The 27,327-nt window shown below is 36.0% G+C and overlaps 1 protein-coding gene across 4 annotated transcripts; it reads right to left on the bottom strand.

Moving 5' to 3' along the window:
* Positions 1-329: 329 nt before the first annotated feature.
* On the bottom strand, positions 330-26,741 carry rngo (DNA damage inducible 1 homolog rngo). Of its 4 annotated transcripts, XR_011335538.1 has the most exons (8): positions 26,320-26,740; positions 26,002-26,232; positions 25,250-25,504; positions 20,741-20,973; positions 12,707-12,899; positions 11,360-11,496; positions 4,539-4,827; positions 330-704 (listed from the first exon to the last, which is right to left on the bottom strand). XR_011335538.1 is itself a non-coding variant. In XM_069843238.1 (7 exons), exons 1-7 carry the CDS (start codon positions 26,579-26,581, stop codon positions 4,747-4,749), a joined length of 1,389 nt encoding a protein of 462 aa, XP_069699339.1. In that variant the 5' UTR covers positions 26,582-26,741; the 3' UTR covers positions 330-4,746. The 4 variants fall into 4 exon arrangements, 3 of the variants coding, with proteins under 3 accessions (XP_069699339.1, XP_069699340.1, XP_069699338.1); XM_069843238.1 differs by having other exon boundaries at positions 330-4,827; positions 11,360-11,493; positions 26,320-26,741; XM_069843239.1 differs by lacking the exon at positions 4,539-4,827 and having other exon boundaries at positions 26,320-26,741.
* Between the last annotated feature and the right edge of the window lie 586 nt (positions 26,742-27,327).

The following is a 27,327-nucleotide window of genomic DNA, read 5'->3' on the forward strand; positions in this document are numbered from 1 at the left end:
AATGTCAATGGAGAATCAAATGTTTTAAAATCCATTTCTAAAACCACGAATTGCAGAACTGTGAGAATGAACGGCCGTGTAATTAATCACATCCGAACACTTCAACTCTGAAAATCAGACTTCCTCTCATGATGACACTCAAAGTGTTTAGAAAATTCTTTTCAACACAATCTCCAGTATAAATGTTAACAACATCCAATACAATTTGTAGAAATATTCAATACTGCAGTCTTTGTTGCATCAATGTCATTGGTGTCATTATTGTCCAAGATAGGAACCACAAAAAACAAAGGTGAAGAGATGTAGGGTCATGTATTAAAAGCCAAATAATTGTTTAAACAATACCAATTTATCCATCATATAAAATACACAAACTCTGTCCCTATAATACAATTGGCTTTTATATTCCATTAACAGAATGAAAATCTTATATAATCCTGCATTTTCCAGTGCATAAACAGTTTACTTAGGCAAACAATGAAGTTGTTGAAGAGCTTTGATATTTTGGATCTATGTAATAAAAAGAAAGACTGCTGGATTATTTTGGAAATTATATATTACATGTAGTGTACAATCATGTTACATGATTATGTGTGTTTTCTATTTTAGGAATTCTGTGACTGCAAGTCCACAAAGTTCAAATATCTTTGATTAATCCCATGAGGAGTATAAAAATACCAAGTTCACTTGGGAAGCAATGCAATCTGAAAGAAAAGAAAAATGTTAAGAAGTGCAAGGGCTAACTGTATTCAAAAACTTTATTCTCGACATAGAATAAAACTTTATGCCTCAGAATCATATTAATCTCAAATATGAATATAATGCATAAAGTAAAAATCACCAACCAATTAAGCAGCAACAAACAGACATTAAAATAAGCACCAAAAAATCTCAGCAGTCATTCTGCACAGCATGAGTCCCACAATGTATTTTTAATATTGACAGTTACAACATAGTGTAAACAGAAAGATCTAACAGTGATATAAAATTCCTAGCAACTTTACTACATGAGAAAACTTCACAAATCAACCAGCAATGTTGGTATTCTATTGCCAAGTAAATGAAAGAATGATGTTTCTGAAATACTTTCAGTACGTGATTGTACTGATTCTAGTACGTACTTACAGCTTATTTACTATCAGAAAGCTTTCAAAACAACAATTCCATGATATGCTTTGAAATATGAAACGATTATATTAATTTATTTTCTTTGTTTTGCCAATTCTGTTTTCTTAATTTATTCTTCTATACTTTTCAAGTTGGGTCCTGCTAAGAAAGAACTGCTATGAGATAGCAACCAATGCAGTCACTAAATCATATCAAATTAACTTATAAAATAATCACAAAGTGCTCGGACTTGACAGCCAGCATATTTTACTGAAATTGATGACATGTACAAAATGTTTGACTGGGGTCTGGAACAATGAAGTCCATGCATGCAAGCATGGCAAGCAATGTGCAGCATAAATACCAACAAGTTTGATCTGTACCTCCCACAGCACACAGTGTATGTAGTAGCAATTTTGATCTGTAACTTCCACGTATTTCAACACATGTAACTTTAATTAATAATAGCTTGCATACAATTATATTTTTATTTCATAATAAGTACTAATATGTATTTTTGGGCTATAGCCACTCTGTAAGTTCAGTCTTAAAAGTTTAGTTGATGTATGGGCTGAGGCTTGTGAAATGCGTACTTATTCTGAAACACAACATAGAGATTTCTTTGGAGGACATTTCAATGATGCATAAATTTCATTAGTTTTCGTTCCACTGTTACCATCACTTGATTTTCAGAATTATAGGATTTAGCAGACCTGTTTCCCGTAGTCTAAGAACAAGTTGTCTGTTTCTCTAATTGGAAATGTAGTGCCAGGGAATCTCTCTCTGAACTGCCTCATATGTCTCGATATGATTTGGTTTCCACTTATGTCTCATACACAAAAATTCTTTGTTTCAGTGTAAATTATTTGGCTGGCATTTTAATGGCCTAGCAATCTAATTTATTACACAAACAGTAAAATTACATTTAAAAAAAATGGAAGCTAACAACACGTCTTGATATTTAAGAGACTCATCACACTGCATGACACGGCTTGATCTTTAAGAGATTCATCAAATGCACACTACATGATGAAAGCAACTACGGCACTAAATTGCACAACATGCAAACACAACACAACACAACTCTTTTTCATTGAACCCAGCAAGATGTGGCAATTTTCTCAGCAACCCAACAGACAATCGAAATTCTCTTTTTTCTAGTGCGTACACATCTAGCATAAATATTCCACAAACAGAGGAGTTAAGCTGTGTACTGTGAATGCTGGTTGCAACCGGCTTGCAATCTCTGAGACAGTACCATGTGAATACTGTCATAGCTGTTAGTGTTGTGTATTTAAACTCAATAGTGACTCAACTAATGTTTTTTCAAAATGAATTCAATGTCAGTTTGCTGTCAAAAACCTTCAATTTTCATTCGGCAGAAGAAAAATATGAAATTAAGAGTTTATGATTGTATATTCCAGCTCTAAACATAGAGCAGAGTATAAAAATACCATGGGACAAGAGAGGATTTTGGTATTAGCAATGCTTTCAGTGGAGGGAAACTTTATCATGAACATTTCCAATTTCAATCAGAAAGTTATTGATAAGTTCGCTAATAGCAAATAAGATGTTTAATATATGCACAGTATTATTTGACACTTTAATACATGATTTTGATAATGATAATAGTTGTGTTTCATTTGTAACTGAATTACAAATAGAAACCCTTTCCTCATATTTCATATGCTAAATCCATGTTGCACGATTTGAAGGCTGTTTTCAGAATGTAAAATTTATAGGTATAAGTTAACTGTAACATCTATACATTATACCACAAACCATCACTGGATCATAACATATTACAGAAGGATTAAATTGTGTTTATCCTATGAAGGCACAAACGAAGATGTGCTCACATATAGCTCTTTGTTCAAATATACCTGTTTAGTGCTGTCCTTTTATTTCTATGACAGTGCTATAAAAACGTAAAAAAAAAACATCATAAAGTTTGAATCTGTCTATAAGCCGTAGATTAAAAAAGGCGTTGATACTGATGGAATCAAATATTTTATGTTAGTTTTACTTTTCAAGTCCTTGCTTGTTACTTAAATTTAAGAATTATGAATTGCTTTCTTACTTTACACAAAAGAGTTCTTTTCATTCCAGTTTCCAACCCTGTACACTTCACTAACTGTATTTGTCTCGTCACAATCCTCACAATCTTAGAAGTACAAGAATTCGAATGAACACATTTAATCTAAATGAATCATTTTTAAGGAAGTGAATTGGACAATGTGACACAACACCATCATAACATATATAGTTTTTATTTTAGCTTTCAAAATATCTGCTTTTGTGTATTCAAAGTGGAATTCACCAATGGAAATATTATAGGCAAGATAGCAAAGAAAACTACAGCAATTCGTGAAAAAAGTCGTCATTGAAGTGTGTAAATTGTGATAAAAGTCGATAATGTAAATCTTCAAGAAAAAGTTTGAATTTAAACATGGAAATCACTTTATCAATCATGACATTCAATAATTTGGTTTTGTCATTAGCAAGGCATGACTCCATTCAAATTTAACGCAGAGAGAATTTCCGTTGGAAGGAAAATACCAACCTTGACAAGCAAACCGGTTATACTCTAGATGAAGAAAAAGTCGGGAAGTGAATATCAAAAACAATAGAGCTATGTTCATTTGCGCACTATGACAGATTATTTGGTTGCCAAAAAAAAGAATTATTCCTTAGCCTTCACTGCGTATTCTTGCCGAAAATGTGGTAAATATCTTCCAACATTTCTTCTTATTGTGTAAGTGTGTAAGAATCTAAGCATTTGCATGCACGCCAAACGAATTTTCATTTTTCACAGCTGAGCAGTCATGCAAAACATGAAAGACAAATTAATTAATTTCGTACTTATTTTTAATGTTTCATTGTCGAAAATGAAATAATGGATTCCATGACCAATGACTATATGATTCAGCAATATTCATAGAAATATCGTGATTAACAGAAAAAATTTCCAAAGTTGCAATAAACAAGCAAAATTTGCTTTCGTAAAACTTGTCTACAGAAAGAGTCCTGTTCAAACCTATAAAAATTTCAACCTTCTGACTTAATTAAGAGAAATTCGTGAAAATTGGTGGTATGTTACATGTCATTCTTACAAACAACTTCACCTGAAGATACAAACATCAATGGTTGATTTGTACATGAAGACAAGAGGAAGTGGTGAAATCACAGGAAACAAACACCAAGACAAACACCTGAGTAAAGATCAAGCACCCTCGTGTGTGTTTATGTGTATGTGTCCTCTGAGCAAGATATGTTCTTTATTGCCATAAACAAAACAAGTGAGAGTGAGGCCTTACACCATAACAAAGTTAACAAACCGCCACATAGCTGCACTGCTCTATGCACATTGACTAGCGACTGTGTGGAAGACAAATCAGTGAAACAGTTTAGGTTACATAAAAAAATAATACCATCAATAAAATAACAGTTTTGACAGTTTTTTCAGCTGTCCATATAGTGCAAATTCTTGATGGCATGCACCCTACAGCTCCTCCCCTTTGTTCATAGTGTTTTTTAACCCTTTGGTTCGGCATCGTCATTCCCCAGTGATGCGCACTCAGGGCATGTCCTCACACATCAGCATTCAGTCACTCTTGCACTCCTCGATATGGCAGGAAATCAGAACTTGAGAGCCTTTGCAAACAGCGCTGCTGTGGCTTGCGTCTTGTCACCGCGGAATCGTCGAAGTTCTGCAATCACCTGTCAATTGTGCAATATTAGTGAGCTGTCATAATTTTAATTATCTCTACTTAGGATGATTCATTAAGCTACTTAACTCCTAGACAGCTTATTCCTGAGGTCACAGTGAATAGAAAAATTCATAAGAACATGGGTACAATGCTCAAAAAGTATGGCGCTGTAACAATTTGAATCATAAAAACAGTAAATGAATTAACTATGAAATGTAGTCCACCACTGTGGAGTAACGGTTAGCATGTCTGACTATGAAACGAGCAGACCCAGGCTCAAATCCTGGTTGGAGGTTTTTTCAAGGTTTTTCTCTCAATTAACTGAAGCAAAATTCCTGGATAACTTCCGGCATTGGGCCTCATTTTTTTAATAGGTTATTTTACGATGCTTTATCAACATTTTAGGTTATTTAGCGTCTGAATGAGATGAAGGTGACAATGCCGGTGAAATGAGTCCGGGTCCAACACTGAAAGTTACGCAGCATTTGTTCATAATGGGTTGAGGGAAAATCCAGAAAAAACCTCAACCAGGTAACTTGCCCTGACCGGGAATCGAACCCAGGCCACCTGGTTTCGCGGCCAGATGCGCTAGTGGGCCTCATTTCACCATCATTAATTCAAATGTCACTCTCATCATAACCACAGACCAGGTTAAGTTCAAGTGCAGTTTGCTATATACATAATACAAGAGTGCAGCCATTTGGCGCCAAAATCATTCACGGAACTGTAGGCTACAGTGCAGCCTTCAAGCCCCTCCTCCGTCCAAAAAAAAAAAAAGTTTGTACTACAATTTAGTTAAAAGGCAAATACAGTAGGTGCTTATAATACATTTCATTGCAGAAAGTGAAAGAGTATTCAGTACTCTATAAATCTTTTTATGTAGAATGACGTTTACGAGGCGCGTCCATAAAGTAATTTTCCCACTCGTCTCACAGCTAGCAAACCATATGTTGCGCGAAGCGACTGCATGTATGTGATAGAGTAATGTCTTGGCATGACGCATGCGCTAGCAGAACTTCCCAAGTGCTCTCAGTAGCTTTGTTGCATTGGTTTAAGATGCCGCATGAAGTGCGGTCAGTGATAAAGTTTTTGAATGCACAGGGCATAGTGCCGATTGAAATTGATCGTCAGCTGTGCCAGGTCTATGGGCAAGCAGATGGTGCGTTGCTGCTGTAGACAATTTTCAGCAGGATGCCAAAATGTGCAAGAGGAGGAGCACAGTGGCAGGCCAACCATCATCACAGACGACCTAGTGGAGCAATGCACCATCTGCTTGCTCATGACGTTAGGCCCATAGACCTGGCACAGCTGACGAACAATTTCAATTGGTGCTATGCCCTGTGCATTCAAAAACTTTATCACTGACCGCACTTCACACGCGGCAGGAGCTGGAATAGGAACGTCCATCTTCAACCAATGCAATGAAGCTACTAGAGCACTCGGGAAGTCCCACTAGCACATGCACCATGCTAGGACATTATTCTATCACGTACAAGTAGTTGCTTCGCACAACATATGGTTTGCTAGCTGTAGGACGAGTGGGAAAGTTACTTTATGGACGTGCTTCGTATAATGGATCTTCATGAACTTAATTTATCATTTCAATGCATTTGCCTACATGTATGAACTGCACGAACTATTCAGTAGATTGTAGAAGACACCTGTGTCTGATTTGGCCAAGTTCGGTAAGAATGGATATACAATAAAATCTCTCTTTTACATTTCTTAAGGGACTAAGGCAAAAGTGGTTTAATTTTACAGACTCAGAAACAAACTTTTCTAGTTCACAGAGTTTCTGTAACATAGTGTCACCACACCATCTGCAGCAGAAACATACTTTCACAATGTTCCCACTGTTGCAACTGCCTCTGCACTTATGAGAACAGCATCACAATAATCATCACAATTATCACTATCATCACAATTCCTTTGGCAGTTTGGCTCTGTGATCCTGAATATGAACTTCAATTATTTCTTGTAACAACTGCTCTTCTGCAGTCAGAATGTCGCTATCTATAGATACAATCCTGAAAATGATGCATCTGATTAAATTTTTTCCCAAACTACATTTTTATGTCGACGTATACCATCATAAATAGAAGAAAATTTGAAATTCCACTGATGTAAATGCAGTGTGTATTACTCATAATATCAGGAACATTCGAAAATTGAAAAAACTAAGTATGTAAATGGCGAAAAAATGCAAATCGTGGGGATATAAAAGTGGGTTCTATTGCACCAAAGTACAAGGGCACAGACCTCTATATTGCTAATTTTAATTCGTTGTGAATGTTATGTTACCAATAATTCTTTTTGATTACAATGTTCATAAACTTGTAAAGTAATAGTCATTATAACCTTAAATGAGCAACATGTTTTATGAATACATTATATTTATATACCATAAAATTCTGTTCATTCTTCTATGTTAAAGAACAAGAATTGTGCAATAAAAGGAAATTCAGTTCTAGTAGTGTTTACTATATCAGAATAAAATGATGACAGACTCCAATTTATTTCATTGAAAATCAAGATTTGAGGGTAACCTGCAGGATTCTGATCGAATAAATGAACTTATCAAAATACTAGGAATTGGACCCATATTCACATTAATCACTGATTCAAAAGTACTTTAGAAATAAGCCAGTATAACTTCGTGAATAATCCTGTTTTTGTTCTGAAAAAAAAAAAAAAAAAAGTCAGTAATCTTTCTTAAAAGGGTGAATTCATAAGTAAAAACACAATGAGATGCGATCATTTCACTTCAGATAAAGTATTTACATTTTATGAATCCTTACTGTCAAGTGACCACAGAAATGATATTTAATTTTTTGTAATGAAGTCCAGTTTAAAAAATTTAATTTCATTTTCAGGTAATCAGTTACATTATTATGGTATGTTAATATTCATACTGATACATATTGCAGTTTGATAGATCAAAAGTGTTTTCAATAACATCACATTGTGGAAGTATTAACACACTAGATTCATTTTTCTACATTTCTAGCAAATTATATTTTGTTATAACCAAAAATAAATTTATTAAACATTATAAGAAAGCTTATCTAGCTTATGTTGGTGTTCAACTCGGTGACCAAATACCAATAGTACTTTTAAAATAAATATTAATCAGGTAAATGGAAACCATTACTGTTCGGTGTTCCATGGTATGGCATGAATCTCAGGATCATAAATTACTGTTACTTCTGCTTCAAGACATAGAAAGGAAAAATAAGAGATCAACAATATATCTCGACTTAAAATCTACCATCCAACCTGTTCTGCACAGTGATGAAGTGTCAATTACATCCTACCCCTGAAGCCTGTCTAACACAGACTCTCTACATCACAACATCTTTCAGGAATAGAATCTGATCAATTTTTTAAAATATGTGGGACAACTGTTCCTACAATGTAAACTCAACGATTTAGTCAAAAACTTGCATACCTCTAAAAGTGAGGCAGAACTTCTAAGAGAATGATTAAAAATCTATTTATTTCGTTTTGGTGGTACAGGTAGATAGAAGGGGAATTGTATCTACCTTTCCTGTAAAAACTGAACTTGAGTATTGTAAAAATGTTGAAGGTTTGATTAAAACGCACATGGTGTTCAATATTGGGGGTTCTTTATAGGTAGCTCTTTAAAAAGTCTCAAGGCAGTCCAGCCTCACAAAGGTAATTCAATTCCCTCACTACCAGTACCTCTCACATATTATGCTGTCCATTAAAAAAAAAATTGTAACAATATTGTTGCTAGAAAAAAACAAATATCACGAGCATACCTGGACTATTTGTGTTGACATAGAGCGATATGTGCATTGGGAAACGAAAATCTGACTAACAAACAATCTCACATGAAGAACAAGAAAAAAATTTTGTTTGAACCTGGACTCCAATAGAAAAAGTTGTTACTCCTTCACAATTAAACTTGGACTTTCGAAGCAATTCATAACAAACTAAAGTCATGAATGCAACATACCTCAATGTCTACAATATAAATTCACAAATAAAAGTGAAGCAAGATAAAAGGCTGGTAGGGCCAAAGTTCTGCTATCTTATGTGACATACAGCTTTCTCTTCATTTATAAACTTGAAAAAGAAAATTCGCATGGCTAACATTTAAGATCATAACTCAAAACTTCGTCTAGAAACAAAAAAATCTCAAAATTACATGAAACTTATCGAGAATATGTCGAAAAATGTCAAAATCTGGGGATGTAAATGAGCAGTTAAGTGCATTTTCTACAGAACCATAATGACTGTATTCTCGAGGATCTTGGGACAATGAGTGAAAAACTGAACAAAAGATTCCACCAGGATATTCAAACCATGGGATCAAGGTAACAGAATAGATGAAATAAGACAATGATGGCAGATTAACGTCGGTATTTAAAGAGAGATTCTCGTCATAGCAGCCACTGCAGAACTTCAAAATGGTGCTAGATTTCCGATGCAGTCTAATTTGCAATACTGTCCTTCCTTCATATGATACCTATGAAACCAGGTAAGTTATTACACTCTTATATTTAATTAAAAGGATTCAATTAAGTAATTGATTAACTAGTGGACTTACTCGTGTTAATTATGCAAGTCTGTGCGGCTTACAGCTGTTTCAGTGCATCATCACACCATCTTCAGAGCCTACTGAGTCCACTAGTTAATCAATTACTTATATTCAAGTGTTAAAAGTAGTGTACGTAAGATTCAAAATGGATTCAATTAGTTTTTATAGTTCATAAGACAAGTTGTCTCACATATCGTGTCATGATCTAAGGCAGCAGTCATCAGAACATTGCACTCTCAAACTAGCGTCTGTTACTCGCGGACAAGACGCTGCTCTAGCGTGCATTCGTGGCTGTTGGCATGAGGCTATCTCTCTATTCCTTGTGCACGATGAAGCGTATTTCCTTACCCTCCATGCACTCTATCCATTTCAGCGAGTGGTGATGACCACTGGTCTAAGGCATCATATCTAGACTAGTGTTATGGAATGCACCCAAGGCTCAAGTCCTCATGGGTAAGAAATTTTCTCATGAAATTTCGGCCAGTGTATGGAACTGGTGTCCACCCAGCATTGTGATGTATTTGGAGAGCTATGATAGATAGCAAAATCAATCGGCTACAATGGCTGGGGAGATCATTGTGCTAACTATACGATACCTCCATTCTGGAGGATGATCGTTCACCTCCTGAGAGGCATGTGGACGTGAGGCCAGCAGTCGACTGGTCAGTCCTGGTTCTTAATGGGCTGTTGCACTGCAGATATACTTTTTTTAAAACAAGTTAACATAAGGTATTTAAATATCGTACATCATAATACACACATTTGCGGTGTTTTTATTGTCTATCTAAATTACTAAAAAAGATTGAGGAAAAATCTCAGGACACTTCAATTGACTAGAAGCAGTTATTCTTTTTCTGTTGAGCAGTAAATGTTCTAAAATGTATACCAGTCTAATAACTGTTACTGATTAACAAAAGAAACCAATCGGATAGAAAACTTAGTAAACTACAATTGACGAGTACTGTAAACAATATCGGAAAAACCAAACATGAATTGTAAATTAAAGTTGATGAGCTCAATTTAAAGTAAAATCTACAAGGGTGTGGATTATCACCAGTCCTTTTTATCATTTATATCAATAGGATAGTAAAAATGGAGGCAAACACAGCACAGATATAAATACCAATTAAAAGAACCCTGAAACTGGATTCAATACTCTTTGGAGACGATTTCGCCAGATCCATTTATAATTTACAACAAATAAGCAAGAAATTTAATATGGAAATACTGTAGCAATAGACAAAACAGAACTCATGGCATTTTGTAGAGAAGAACCAATACAAAGTAAAATTTGTGTTCATAACAAGATATATGAGAGAATAAATAATATTTCCTATATTGGATATAATCTCTCTATTCTGCAAGAAAAGGACATAGTAGAGAAAATGACTAGATACAACAGAACAACAATGAGATTATCCCTTGCTCAAAAGCACACTAGAAAACATCTGCACAACACCTTAGCACAGCCTGTATTAAGTTATGCCAGCGAAGCATGGACATTAAAGAAAATGTGATGAAAGCATAATAACAGCCTCTGAAATGCGAGTCGAGCACTGAACAGCAAGATACACAAAATGAGATCTGAAAAGGAATATAGATATTTTAAATGAACTCAAAACTGAGTCAGTTCTAGAATACATCCACCAGTACAAACAAAATTGGAAATCACGTTTTCAAAGAATGAGTTTACATAGAATCCTCAAAGCTGTTTATACAAATACACCAAGAGGAGAAAGACCTGCAAAATGTTGGCGTGAAAATTTTTATGTAAGATTGTAACAGGCCTTGAAAGATAATTATGATAGTTTACGATTTTAAGATGGAATAAAATTCTTCGAATGAAAACATATCCTACAATATCTTCTACTGTATTACCTTCAATTTTTCAGTCACTATATCCAATTCATATGTTATGACATAAAATATATTAAACAAATACTCTTACCTTAGTTACAGTATACAAGAAACATCTTACCTGTTCTCGTGTAAAACCCAGACTGACCAATTCTCGCACCTCATTTTCCCCAAAATTGTCTGTTGGCAGGATGAGAATGGATGGGTCACGAGGTATTGAGCCCCGGTTACTACTGCTTCCACTTGCAACAGCACCTGCTGTGAGGGCAGAGATCATATTCAAACTCTGTAGTGTCTACTTGGTTCATTTTTAACAAAGGGAAGGAAACTTCGACAGGGCACTCTTTCAAACTCTGAAAATTCAGAAATGAAACATGAACATGGTGAAGTCTGTAAGCCAATGAAAAGGAGATAAAAATTCTATAAATAAATTAATATAGCCAGGCATAAAGTTACGTCTAAAGTTACACAGAACATAGAAAGTTAGAGCTCCATGCTTCAGGATCTTCAATGATGTCCATAGGATATCCAATTTAGACCCAATCAATGAAAAACAACAAGGATACATTCCTGAAATAAAATTATAATTTGTTTCGAAAATTATGATTGTAGGAATTATGATTACATGTAGTATCTTTATCAACATAAATCTACAGTGTAAAAGTATTTCCATGAAATGGCGTTTTCTATAACTGGTTGTGAAAATTTCTTTTTAAATGTGAAAACATATGAAAATAAGGAATTATAGTAAAATGACGATTTGAAAAAAAGAATAATACATGAATATGGGAACTAAGTTTTATTTGCAGCAGGAAAGATAATTTGTCATCTAGTAACAGTGCTCATCTAACTCGAGCATCTATTGGATGCTTCCATTTTTACAAGTTTTTTATAAGTTTTCAAAATTCTCCACCAACATATTGAAACAAAATCAATTTCTCTGAAGTCTATTCCATATACAACAGTGTATGTACTCATTCCAAAGCTATTTAAATTTAGTGTCTTGCAAATTATGTTGATGAAAATAAAAACAAGTGTTACTTGCATTGTTTAGCTGTGTGTAACATTATTTCATTAGAGTCTACGCTCTTTGTGGACATACAGGACACATGGTTGATAAAAAGTCCGGATTTATCACCATCACACTTCTATCTCTTTGGTTTTGTCGAAGAAGGCCTGAGAGAGCAAGATTTCAAGATAGGTAGATAAAAAAATGCAGGAAACCACACATCATGGGCTGTGCACTGCTGAAATAGACTTCTACTACACAGGCATATTAAAAATGACAGAGGGCTGGCAAAAATGTGTTGATCGAGCTGGAGACTATATATGTAGAAAAATAATGAATCTTTGAAAAGTAATTTGATGTATACACTTTCCTTTTATATGAACTTGGGTCTCTGCAATAAAAAATAAAAAAAGTGATAATGATTTTCAGTATGTTTGTAAATGAGAGATTGATACTAACCTGACTCCCGACTGTTCTGTAGAGCTCGAGCCAGGTCTCTTTCTTCTGCTTCTCTAACAGACTGTCCAATGACGTCATCCTCACTCTGACTTGACAACCTTGCACAATCAGGAAGCTCCCTTTCTGATAGAAATGAAGTTTCTGTGCCTGTTGTCCCAATGCGAAGGACATTCTTTTTCAAGTCTATTGAGCACTGCAGAATATAAAGTGGAGACACAACATTCAAACTTTTCAAGTAACTTTCGCATTTTTTTCGTCTATTTCCAAAAGGAAATAAGGTCAACAGCATATTTATGCATGCACAAGCACATATGCACATGATAAAAAAATATATAGAGTAAAGGTTGGTAAACTGTGATATGAGTAATATTGTGATAGTTCTTTTTGAGAATTTATTACAATTTTACTGAGCAAGTGAAGGACCGGTTTTGTGCAGCAACTTGTTCATGAACATTCCTTTAATACACTGATGCAAAAAACCGATCTTCCTCTCGCTCAGTAAAATTGTAATAAATTCTCAAAATGAACTATCACAATACTACTCGTATCACAGTACTACCAACCTTTACCCTACAGTAAACTCTCGTTAATACGAACACCTCCTTAATATGAACAATTCTCCCGGTCCCAGCTTAAATTCAGTGATTTTAATGGATTTTTATTTGGTTAATACGAACTTGAAACAAATTTAATCACTTAATTTTTTGCTTATTTTCATACTTCTATGTAACCTGTGCCATGAGTCATGATATATTGGTAATCCATTCCATTTTTACTGCTCAAACTGATGCCAGGCTCATCCAAAAGCTGTTCTTTTTTTTAATGAAACACTTCCTTGAAATAAGTACACGAAATGTGTATTAATTTATTTTATGACGCTTTATCAACTGCAATGATTATCTGGTGAGAGTGAAATAAAGGTGATAATACCAGAAAAATGATCCAGGGTCCAGCACCGAAAGTCACCCAGCATTTGCTCTTAATGTGTTCAGGGAAAAACCTTGGAAAAATCCTCAACCAGAATTTCAAACTCGTTCAGAACAAGTGAAATTGATTCTTGATTAAGAGCAGGAACTGGGAATTATGAACTGCACAGATGGTTTAATCTGAAGTTATGGTTAAAATACCTCGAGACTAGGCATGTTAAAATAAAAAAAAAATAGTCCATCATGAGTGATTTGGCAGGTTATAGCAATATATTTTACAAAGGATTAAGTTCGGAAGATGAATATAATTTTAATATGAGAAGAAACTCTGAAGGCTGTGAAAGAAGAGTTCAAGAAACATTCCAACAACATAAACTCCCAAATTAGTTCTGACACTGTACACAAATGGCACATGCGTCGAAAGAAATTCGGTATTAGTTCGGAACACATTCTGAATTACAATACAATGTTAAATTTGAAATATACCGTCTATACTTATCTAGTATTATATGATTGATTATAACATAAACGTTTTCGGCACTAATGTGCCATTTTCAAATGTATGAGAATTTGCCTAATTACATGTTCAAATAGGTGCACATGAACTGTGTGAATGAAACATATAATATGTACCGTATTGGCCCGAGTGTAAGCCGCATCTGAGTATAAGCCGCACCCTTATTTTTAGGGGGAAAGGAGAAAAAAAAAAAAAAAAAAAAAAAAAGAAAAATTGAGTGCAGAATGAGAAAAAAAGGAAAATTGAGTGCAGTGAAATTTACCTGTCACATTATCCAGTTACAAAACTGTTTACACTATTTAAACACTTTTTCTTCAATTACGGTGTTACGTGGGTAAATCACAAAAAATACCGGTACAACTAATCACCGTCTTCTCCAATGTCACTGCTGACTTCACTACTACCGGTACCGGTATTTGTTTCATCACTGTCACTTTGTTCATCACTCTCTGCCCAAAGTACGTCGTCCTCACTGCCATCCAGAGCATTAGACACGCAGCATTTATTGAAGCCTTTGATGATTGAATCTGGTGATATCATGTGCCATGAAGAGAGAATCCACTCACACATAAGGCTGACAGATGGCTTCTTGATCTTCCCAGATGGAGTGAATGCATGACCCCCTTCTAGAAGCCAATCCGAATACTGTTTTCGGAGATGGTCTTTAAAAGGCTTGTTCACGACGACATCAAGCACCTGCAATTTTGATGTCATACCTCCAGGTATGACGACTAGGTCTGTCTTCAATGCAGTAATTTTCTTCTTTACTTCGGGTGTGAGGTGATCTTTAAAGGCATCCAATACTAACATAGCCCTCTTACAGAGCAGCGCACCTGGTCTGCGATTCCAAACCGTAGCTAGCCAGTCCACCATTAGTTCGGTTGTCATCCATCCTTTCTCTTGGCAACGAATCACTAATCCCTTAGGTAAATTCTCCTTGGGCATAGTTTTACGCTTCAGAATAACGTACGGAGGCAGTTTTCCTCCATCTGCCATAACCGCCAGCATCACAGTGATTCTTTGTTTTTCATTTCCAGTTGTTCTCAATGATATGCTTTTCGCCCCTTTATTGTCAACTGTCATATTGCTCGGCATGTCCCAAAATACGGTCGTCTCGTCGGCATTGCCGATCTGGTGTAATGGGTAAGAGTGGCACTGACGCAATTCAATGACGTGCCTCTGGAAGTTGATGAGTTTCTCAGTAAAATCCTCTGGCAGTCTCTGTGCTAATGAAGTGCTTCGTCGGAGAACAAGGCCACTTCAATGCATAAACCTGCGGCACCAACCTATACTCCCATGGAATTCTGTCTGTGGAATGTTTAGGGTCTTCGCTATTTCCAACGATTTTACCTGGATTACTTGTCGAGAGATAGGCATCCCTTCTTTCCTTTTGTCTTGTACAAAGGAAAGGACCCTACGTTCTAGTTCAGGGTATTTCCCAGCCTTGGGTCCTCTGAAAGATTTTCTGGTTGTATTGGCATTTTTCAGTTTATCCTCCAAGGCGATCCAGCGCCGCACATTAGACTCATCCACACTAAACTTTTTACCGGCTTCTCTATTAGACGTACTCCTAGCATGATGAATAACCGCAAGTTTGAAACTAGCGTCATAACTGCGCCGAATTCCCAAGCTTGTTGAAGCTTTTCTTTCTACGTTTCCGCTCATGGCTGAACCCGTAGCTATTACAAACTGTTTTAATCTGACCTATCATACAAAAGAGTACGATCACTGTAATATGAAGACTGGTACATTGTTGCGTCATATCCATACGACTGCTGACAATTTCAAACACGAGCGCGTGGCATTGTTGCTCCATTTCAAAATGATAAAATTACTGGTAGCAACATGCGCCACATTTCAAGTTTAAATTTATCGGCCACGCAAATAAGCTGCACCCCAACTTTTCGAGTTTGAAATTTGAATAAAAAGTGCGGCTTATATTCGGACCAATACGGTATATGCACATTGGAAACAAGTGTTAACAACAGTATATATTTCCTAGACCTAAATATTACCGTAAGACCCCCTAAAATAGACTTCAATATACATAGAAAACAAACAGCTACCACACACTCTATCAATAATAATTCCACCCATCCCACAACACATAAAGTCAGCAAATTTAGGTACCTAATTGATCGGTTACTCACGATTCCAATGAATAGGAATAATTACAAAAAATAATTCAATTACATTCAAAACCTTGCAACAGAAAACGGCTATGAAAAACATTTAAACCATAAATTACTGAAAAATAGAAAAGCCAAATTATTTAAGAAAAAATACACCACATTGGAACCAGAAAACACAAAATCCAATAAAAAATGGCAAACCATGACTTATTTCGGAAAAATTTCAAATCAAATTAATAATTTCTTCAAAAAACAAAACATTAACATAGCCTTCAAAACCAATAACAAGCTTCATAACATAATCCCCAATAAAACCAACACCAATGAACCTCTCCTAAATAGTGGTATATACCTACCAATTGCAATGCAAGAACTGCACCAAACAGTATATCGGTCAAACCCGCCGTAATTTCAAAATAAGATACAAAGAACATGCTACAGATTTTAAATATAACAGAAAGAAGTCGAAATATGCTCATCACCTTATTGAAGAAGGCCATGAATTATGTAATGTAAAAGATGCACTAAAAATTATTAAAGTCACTAACAGCCCCATAATAGACACGGCAGAGCAATATTACATCGCTAAGAGTTTTAATAAAGGAAACCAACTTTTAAACGAGCAAATAGTTAATCCTAAGAACCCATTATTCAATTTATTTAAATTAGTTTCAAAAAATCAGACTACATCATCTCAGCTTATGACATCACATCCCCCCATCCCCACATTACTTCCGGTTCCGCCAGATGTTCATTAAGATAAGAACCACTGTGAGCATCGAACGATTCTCATTCATAGCCTGGCCAACGTCGAGCACGCAACATGTCCAGCCATTGTACGTAAGTCACTAGTTTAATTCAATGCATTTAACCATCAGCATATTCATATATGTAACAACAAATTTTATGTTCGCAGTGTAAAGGCTTGACTGATAATCGGACGGTGACAACCATGAACATGTAATAATCCAAACCACAGCAAAACAATAACCAGGTATCAATGTAACTTATATTACGCACCACATTCGATCATGGTAAAGTGCTCCAATATGTGAAAGTGAACAAAAAACAAGGAACCTTGGTGCAATAACAAAGTATCAACATAAAGGATTTTAACATTTTAATAGTTAATATCTCAGTGTAAATTTTACAACATTTCAAGTAAATGAATAACTGCATTTGACCACACAATACGTCAAGATAACCCCGTGTTCCACATATTGATGGATAATTGCAGCAGAAAAACAAATTTTAAATGTTAGTAATAAGTGTGTGTTTTTAATTTTTAATTTTAAGCATTAATTATCTACAAACAGATTGTTTTATATGTGACATGAGATCACCAGGGTACATATTATATGTTTCATTCACACAATTCATGTGCACCTATTTGAACATGTAATTAGGCAAATTCTCATACATTTGAAAATGGCACATTAGTGCCGAAAACGTTTATGTTATAATCAATCATATAATACTAGATAAGTATAGACGGTATATTTCAAATTTAACATTGTATTACAACTTGCTTATCGGATAAATCATACAACGTGAAATTACATTCTGAATTGCTTGCTGGAACAAACCTATAGTTTGGTTACATTTGGGATAACATGGCAACATTCTAAATTCCATGAATCAGCTGAACACAAAAATTAGACTGTGACAATATCAGACACAGCGAGAGAAATCACCATTTCTGCCCTATATGTAACTCACAGCAATGATGATGACTGTGATTATATAACTATATGTGACAGCTCCAGACAACTTGATTCAGGATCTGGCGAGTTTATCATAGTACAGAAGCATTACAAAGGGGGTAGTAATCAAAGCATAGGATAAGCTTGTGTGTATGTTTATCTAATCTCTTCTTTCTCTTAATTGTCCTTCAAGTTGGAGAAATATAAGAGTATAAGTTTTCCATAACAATGCTGAAGTATTAATAGCAACTGCAAATAAACATTTTCGTGAAACTTAACTAAACATGTTACAAACACGTTAATATTAAATGTTAAAATATGTTATTACCGGTATATTTTTGTTTCTATTGCTGATGTAATACTTATGGCCCAGTATACAAATTCACAGAAGAGCAATAAACATAAACATCTGTCATCTCATAGTGACAAACAATGTGTCATCATTCGATTATATTCAGAACTCAGCAACATTCATAATTGCCAAGAATCAGCAAACACAAAACTCACACTGGACAAAATCAACATTATACGAGGCCTGTCTAAAATGTATCCGAACTTAAATTTTCCCGAGCAAAGTAGTGATTCTAAGGTGGCGCCACTGTGCTTGAATTTTTTCACCGCATTCGCTTGTGCCAGTCACTGGCTGGTGGTCGCCAAGTAAGGTGCTGTTCTAAGTGTTTGTCGGATTTAGTTTTCTCGCAAGATGACTGAACGAATTGAGCAAAGATACTGCATCAAATTTTGTCAAAAGCTTGGTGATTCTCAAAGTCAAACAATTCGTAAGATTCAGCAGGTGTTTGGGGAAGATGCGATGGGTGTAACACAAATTAAGGAGTGGTTCAACCGATTCAAAGATGGCCGCACATCAGCGGAGAGTGAGCAGTGTTGTGGCAGGCCCCAAACTGCTCAGAGTGCAGCTGTTGTTGAGAGGGTGCGAAATTTGGTGATGGCAGATCGTCGTTTGACCATGTGGGAGATTGCCAAAGAGGTTGGAGTGAGTAAAGATTCTGCACATGCAATTTTGCGTGATGATTTGAACATGAACCGAGTGGCTGCGAAATTCGTGCCCAAGTTGTTGTCCCTGGAACAAAAAGACCTCCGTCGTGACGTTGCACAGGACCTTCTGGACACCGCCAACACTGATCCTGGGTTTCTGAACACCGTGATAACTGGAGATGAGTCATGGGTGTACGGGTACAACCCAGAAACAAAAAGACAGTCGTCGCAATGGAAGCATCCCGAGTCTCCAAGGCCGAAGAAAGCGCGGCAGGTGCGAAGCAAAATCAAGGTGATGCTGACTGTTTTCTTTGATGTCTGTGGAATTGTGCATCACGAATACGCACAGGAAGGACAAACGGTGACAAAGGAGTACTATCACGATGTTCTCCGGCGACTCCGTGATGCAGTTCGGCGCGAAAGACCAGACATGTGGACGGTGAACAACTGGCACTTGCATCACGACAACGCCCCCGCACATTCATCCCAATTGATCCACACTTTCTTGGCCAAACATGGAATTACAACTGTTCGCCAACCTCCCTACTCTCCAGACCTGGCTCCTTGCGACTTGGCTCCTTGCGACTTCTGGTTGTTTCCAAAATTGAAGACACCACTGAAAGGATCCCGTTTTGAGAGTAGAGAAGAGATAATGCGGAATGTGACAACGGAGCTGAACACCATTCCAAAAGAAGACTTCCAGAGGTGTTTCTGGCAGTGGAAGGATCGGTGGGCTAAGTGTGTGCAAGCACAAGGGGTCTACTTTGAAGGGGATTAGGGTCCCAACTCCGTCAGGTATTTGAAATATTTTTTCTGGCTAAAGGTCGGATACTTTTTAGACAGGCCTCGTATGTCACAGCGATTTTTCTAGGGCTATGACACCAAAACTCTATCACAGCACACCAATACTCTGGTTTCCCTGTGACATTAAAAAAAATTCTCCATCAGCATCGTCATCCATACATTACAAGCGTAACGTAGACTTACTGCCTGTGGTGTTCTCTAGATAGTCTCTGACAAACTAAGTGATCTATGCTTCTTGACACTACACGCATACATGAATCACGCTTGTTGAGCTACAGTGAATAATGGCAAGACAAGTTAGTATTACAACAATCACAAAAACATTTCAGAATAGGAGAACGTATATTTGGCTGCATTAATGTAACAATTTTTCCTAAAGTTTTAATATTTAGTGTTACTTATAAAGGTCAATTAAATAATTTAAACGTTATTTCGTATTAACAAACAAAATTAATACACACATATGTTATTTAACAAAAAAGTTAAAAGAAACTGACTTCAAAGTCTATTACTCACCAGATTATCTTAAAAAGTGGGGGTGGAGGAGAGGAAAAAGAAATAATAATAATAATAATAATAATAATAATAATAATAATAATAATAGAAAAGGAAAGCACTTCAGTAAAGAAAATAAACCTTCACACATGCACATTCTCAAATGAATATCATGTACATCAAGTTGTTACATCTGGATAAATACAGCTCATGCATTTTGTCAGGACATTCGCAATGTGAATATGGGAACAACGTTTCTGTGGAGGGGGTGGGAATAGAAGGGAAGGTCGGGCATGTGTCTACCGAGTTCAAGGCAAAGGCTAACTCATTCCCCTATAATTTGTATGTAGACTCATCTGATGTCGTGCGCAGCTCTGTAGGAAGAGTGGGGGAGTGTCTGGACATAATGCATGCGCTGTAATTTTTATATGCTAATAATGTTAACGATATTAACCCAGTACCTGATGCCTTTTGAGCATGTCGAGGCCAAGAAGCATGTCCATTGGCTGCTCCTCCAGTACCGAAAATGACGTTGTTAGGTAATCTGATTCAATCTGAATCTGAACCATATGGATGCGTCCGATGATTTTCTGCACACCAACACCCTTTGCAATTCCAGCCCAGCGTGTGTCCACAAGGCGCATGATGTGACAGCGCTCGGCACAGGCTGCAGACATTATTGTTGTCTGCGCACCTGCACCAACAATCAACCATTCAGACTTGATGAAAAAGAAGTTCATGATCAAAAAGCAACCTTATTCTAAAAACTGAGGCATAGAATTCATTTCTGACTGAATCACCAATTGCTATTCACTATATTACGTAAGTCATACTCTCTAGAAAACAATTAATTATGTTTTTTAGCAACTGTCCACATTACTTATTGTAGGACTATAATGATAAAAGTAACAAAGAAGAAGAAACCTCTCCAATCTTTAACATAATCCTACAAGATATCATTTTACATAATTTTCCTCAATAGATTTAATGACGCTGCATAATTGCAAGGTTATACAGCATCAGTAAAACTGGTGACAGTGAGATGAAACTGGGTACTGACCAATGAATTACCTGCCATTTGCCTTATAGTTGGGAATATCTCCGAAAATAAGCAACCAAATAAACAGGATTCGAACCTATGTCTCAGTGTATTCTCGATGTACGATGTATCCCTAGACTACACTGGTGGGTAATGCATGGCCAAACATCTGAAACATATGCTGCAAACTTCTGCAAAGTCATTACATCCCAGGAAGTGATCCCAAAAATATATTCTATATCCGTGAGTGAGACGCTCAAAACATAACAAATTTCCTATGTGGTGGTGTAGATGTGCAGTGTTTTACATATTGCTATTTTGTGATTATTCTGTTTATAGTATGAAAATCTGTTTCTGATATATAAATACCAAAACTACACTCCACGAAAAAATGAAATGATCTATAGGTACTTAATCACTTCAGTGACTAATTTTTTTACATATATATTCGCAAAAGAAGTCTTGATTGTAAATTCATTTGAATAAAATCGCGTTCCCCTTATTTTGCATTTATGGCTACATGCGAGAAATGTTGGTAAATAATTTCATTGCTCGATCTTAGTCACAAAAAAAAAAAATAAATAAATAATAATGTTCAGGGAATGTAACCAGCTCGTACTACTAGTATTATACTTTTTTTTCTCATTTGGGTAAATCTTTACAATAGCGTTACCAAAGGAAGACGAATAGCAAGGATCTCCCACCAAAGACAATACAGAATAGCATGGGAGAGAGGGGTAGGGGTGGGGTAGTGACATTCTTAGACAATGTGATTATATGCAAGGCATACCAAAAGTCTAAACTAACCTAACGTGTCACTGATTCGATCTTATGAAAAATTCGACTTTTCTCTATGATCAGTAAGGAAATGAGATTTATGTGCTGTGCCTCCATGCCACCTTGATGGAGCGATCTTGTCTGCCCACGCTTCTCCATCGATCCTCACTTTCATAGCTACTTTCAGTGCCTTTATTTCGGTGTAAATTTGGTGTTGGCAATCTTTTTTTTTTTTATGGTACATATATTTGGACTAGAAGCCCATTACATAAGTAGATTTGTACCTGAACGTGGTAACGCAATTGTAAAGAAATTCCTTCATTTGTTACAGAATACTGGAAAAATAATCTTAACACAGCACATATTGGCGTGTAACCATTTGATCCTCTACCTTTTTTTTGGGGGGGGGGCAGTAATTATGATGAAGAATTCTGTTCTGAGATTAGGACACACATGAGGTCAGATTCTGTTCATCCCGTAGATAAGGTAGGATGACGTGAGTATTGAGATAGGTATGATGAAGGTGAAGCTGAAAGTAATGACAGTTAAATGAGCCTGGGGTCCAGCATCAAAAGTTAAAAGAAAACATTGAGTTTCTATGTTCTTAGACATCAGAAATGTTAAAATCATCAACATTCTAATTCTGCCAATATATAGCCAAGTTTTGTTTCACTACGATGCAACTGACATTTTGTAGTATTAAACAGGATTCCCAAAACGAAATTGTAAGATATTATATAACTATATCTATTAAGTATATGAAAGTACGTACTGAAAGATACGTTCAGGTGTCTTCATATTCATTATTTTAAAGTGATTTTTAACTTTAATGTATTACTTACTTACTTATGGCTTTTAGAGAACCTGGAGATTTATGCCACCTTCACATAAGCCCACCATCGGTCCCTATTCTGAGCAAGATTAATCCAGTTCCTACCATCATACCCCACTTCCCTCAAATCCATTTTAATATTATCTTCCCAAAGGTCTTTTAATCTCCGGCCCATCTAACGCTCTATGTACATTTCTGGATTCGTCCATACGTGCTACATGCCCTGCCCATCTCAAACGTCTGAATTTGATGTTCCTAATTATGTTATGTGAAGAATACAATGCGTGCAGTTCTGCGTTCTGTAACTTTGCCCATTCTCCTGTAACTTCATCCCTCTTAGCTCCAAATATTTTCCAAAGGATCTTATTCTCGAATGCCTTTAACCTTTGTACCTCTCTCCAATCCAAGTTTCACAACCATACAGAACAACCGATAATATAACTGTTTTTATAAATTCTTTCAGTTTTTTTTATTAATGTGTGTAGACAAAAATTCGAAAAAAGTAACAAAGGAAAATGGGAGCATGTGGTAGTGTTGTGGTTAAGCTACAAAGCCAAAGGTTGCGGATTTCATTCCTGATGGGTTCAGTTCATAGGTTTTTCAAATTGATGTAAACCTTCTGGCTGCACTATGTGACTGGTGTTCACTCAACCTCTGACATAAATGAGCATTCCTTCGAGTTAAATGTGGGGGAACATTTATATGCTTGTAGACTTGACATTCCAACTACTAATAATGCCAGCAATTTCCAAAAGAGCCTTAACTTCCAATACTCTTTAGGCCTTCATGGCCTGTAATGCTGACAGCTTTATTGGACTTTTTAACAAACAAGAATTGGTTGTATTTCTGCTATTATCAACAATGCTTTATCCTGTTAAGTACAGTGATATCGAGTCGTCTAGAGCAGTGTCACGCAGCCCCATGGAGTGTGTCGCTAAATTTTGGAATTGCAAAATAAATTTTATGCTATCCAGAAAGTCTCTTTATAAGGCATTTTTTTTATTTACAACGAAGTCTTTGATATGGTAAATTTTATTTTGGACAGACTTTACCAATGAAACGTGAACACCTATAACAATGCTCAATTTAATTTTTCTGCCTGTGATATTTGGAATGAAAGTGAACACCTGCAACAATGTTTAGTAATTAGTTTATTCTTCCCACTTAGTAATAAACAGGGTTAAGAATCGTCCTAACATATTGGTCAGTGATAGTGCGACTATTTTATCAAAAGTGCTTTATTTAGATTTTATCATGGACAAATTTTTAATTCGAAAAAGACAATCTGAATCAAGTTTTGGGTCAGATGACAGCAGTCTAATTCAAATAATGTGATCGAAAATTCCCTGCGTTTCGTTAATATAGTGATGAATACTTGCAATATGGTTTTACATGGCGTGGAGATAAATATAAACAAAATCCCAAGTGTATTGTATACAGAAATGTTTTATCAAATCAGTCGATGTTGCCGAATAAACTAAAAATACATTTATAACTGCCGTTTTCAATGTTATACTTATGTGACTCAGCATTTTCTACCATAAAAATTGTGAAATCTAAACAAAGGAACAGACTGCTGCATCTTGAAGATGATTCACGTGTTGGCCTGTCAACCATAAGGCCACATATAGAAAAAATTCTGTGCAATCTACAAAGCACAGACTTCTCATTAATTCAAATAGGTGAGTTTTCGAAAACAATAATAAAAATCTTTTATCCGACATCCAGCATAGATTGATTGGGATTTTTGACACATACCTTTGTTTTATTCTAATGCCAATCAAGTTTGTGCGTTTTTTTTTTCGATTGCGTGTTAACGTCGACCTATCTACAACACTGGATGTCCGACACTACATAGAAGTTATCAGAGATTTTTTTTCTCGCGGAACACACTGGAACGGCGTTCCGGCACTTTTTGTTGCATTCATCATGGAACCGAAATATGTGTGAATATATACGATTTTAATATAATTTTTCTTTGAATTCCGCTTAGACCTTGAAAGTCTTAGTTGGACGAAAACTAGGATAAAAATGACAAAATTTCCGTGCAGTGAAGAGTAATCATCTCCCCGTCCGCTATCAAATATTCTACAAAGAATTCCATCATATTTTTCTCCAGAAGAAAAGCACTGGTTGTTATTACTATATTATTATTAATAAAAACAAATAAGTGTGTCGCGATATCGTGGGCGTTCAGTAAAGTGTGTCGTCAGTCAAAAAAGGTTGGGAATTACTGATCTAGAGTATTACTATCCAACTTTCATTATCAATGAAATTCTAAAGAGTTAAATGTTCTGCTTCTGCAGTTACAGAAAACAATACCTGAGTCTATGAATGCTTTAACAGGATGGCCATTCACACGGCAGTTAATATACAACATAACAACTGTTCCAAATGTCTCTGGGTTATATTCCATAGCAGCTTCCATATTTGCTTCAATGTTTTTCTGTCGAATTTCTTCTGCAATCAGCCTCTGTGCTTCTGTGTCAAAGGGATGGGCATTCATCATCCTGATCCTCTGTCTCTGTCTCTCAGCTCGGGATTCCATCTGCTCCTTCAGCACTGTTCCAAACTCTTCTGCAAGAGACGATACACATTACAATCTCACAGTCAAACACTCTTACAAGCTGGATTACTCAGTACAAAACTCATACAAGTCACATTGCATATATATTTTAAAACTTTAATAATTATTTTTACATTACAGTTAATATGCAATTAAATTTTTAGACAAGTGTGGACAACGAAAGCTTTATTTATTTAATATTCCATTAGGCTCTGCTTTGAATAGACTTTAGATAAAATGAACACCTTCCTAGCCATCAAGAAAATTAATAATTTTCCACATATTTTGAAAATCAGTTCTAGTAGGGCTTGTGCAAGTTATGTTATGGAGGCAACCAGATATCAAGAAATATCCAAATGGAGTGAGATGTGATCTACCGTAACCTAATCTGCCCTATCTAGTCTAATCCATACAAGTGAACTTTACAATTATTTTGTGCCTGACTCCTAAATTGTTGGTTAATCTGTCCAACCCTGGTGGTTATAGGCTTATCTGCAACAATATTTACCAAGATTGCCAGAGAGCAAAGCGTCCGCCAAACGAGGATTATTCTGTTTCAAGAGGGCAAGCTGATCTGGATTTGCCAAGAACATATCTCTAATTAATTTGGGGTCCTCCTCCTGTGCACCTGCACCTACACCTGGTACTGCATGGCTTGGTCCTTGTCCTTGTCCCTGTCCTTGCCCTTGTCCTGAGGAACCAGGAACTTGAATGCCACTGAAGTCAAGAAATGGAAGACCTAAAACGACATAACGAATACTGACATATATTGAATAACTAATACACCGTTTACTTAACTCATATTTCACGTAATTACACCACTTACCTTGATTAGCGGCTGCAAAACTGATGTTAGATCCTGAACTCAGCATATGCTGTAAAATAACTACATCACCGTCCCGAATGCCAAGATCCTTCAGTGACTTCTTATCGTCTAACAACGGCATACCATTATGTGCAATGACAATCTCTGGAGCTGGATACCCTGATTCCACTTCACAAAATGCTTTGAAATTTTCCAATTCCAAATCTTCACTAACATCCAATATAAATATATCATCGGATAAAGTGGTAACCGTGATTTTCATCTTGTAAATTTACAATTTAATATCTCACACTCGTAAAATAGTAAAATATTACCAAAACACTTATTATTTAAAAATGAAACGCGATTATATATATAGAAACCATAAATTCTTGTCCGCTGAAAACAGCAGAATCACCGCGCCATATTTATTTATTGCCATAACCAGTGGCTCTATCTTGAGAGATATAGAAAAACTATAATCTGCATACGTAGTTCAAGAATTCTGAGAGAGATAGCAGTGCAGGCGAATGCATCATGTTCTGCTCTTATCATGGTTTAACATCAAGGACTGAAGAACTAGACTGAACAATTTCAAAGTGTTATAAATTAAAGGAGGAGTCAAAAGCAAGTCAGCTTGATCTCCGGTCATATAAACTTTCAGTGCAACAAGATGTTGGTTGGTTCTGCTCTCTTTCGCCAAGCTTATGAACTAATTGAGGAGCGTTTTTTCAAAACTCGACCTAAGACAGACGACTTTGCGAAAATGTAAAACGTCACAAATTCATATCGTAATACATAAATACTACCCACTACAGTCACTACATACAAAGTGAAGCCTGGGGGTGAGGAGCATCGGTCGTAGCAAGCTAGACAGCAGAGGTAGTTTGTGATCTCACTACCTCGTAACATAACAAATAAATAAGAGAAAGAAGAAATGAATATCTTTTAGGATTATATTATTTTTATCTGCATTCTTTTATTTTTTGATTACAATATTTTAATTTGGCAATGTCTCAAAATTAGGGG

This window comes from Periplaneta americana, chromosome 13, assembly GCF_040183065.1.
Source record: "Periplaneta americana isolate PAMFEO1 chromosome 13, P.americana_PAMFEO1_priV1, whole genome shotgun sequence".
Lineage (NCBI taxonomy): Eukaryota > Metazoa > Arthropoda > Insecta > Blattodea > Blattidae > Periplaneta > Periplaneta americana.

Coding starts and splice junctions, on each gene's coding strand:
- rngo (XM_069843237.1), bottom strand. CDS start 26,581: ATGAAAATCACGGTTACCACTTTATCCGATGATATATTTATATTGGAT. Junction 11,497..12,706: donor ACAGAACAGTCGGGAGTCAG/GTTAGTATCAAT, acceptor CTGCCCTCACAG/CAGGTGCTGTTGCAAGTGGA. Junction 4,828..11,359: donor TGGGTTTTACACGAGAACAG/GTAAGATGTTTC, acceptor CACAATTGACAG/GTGATTGCAGAACTTCGACG.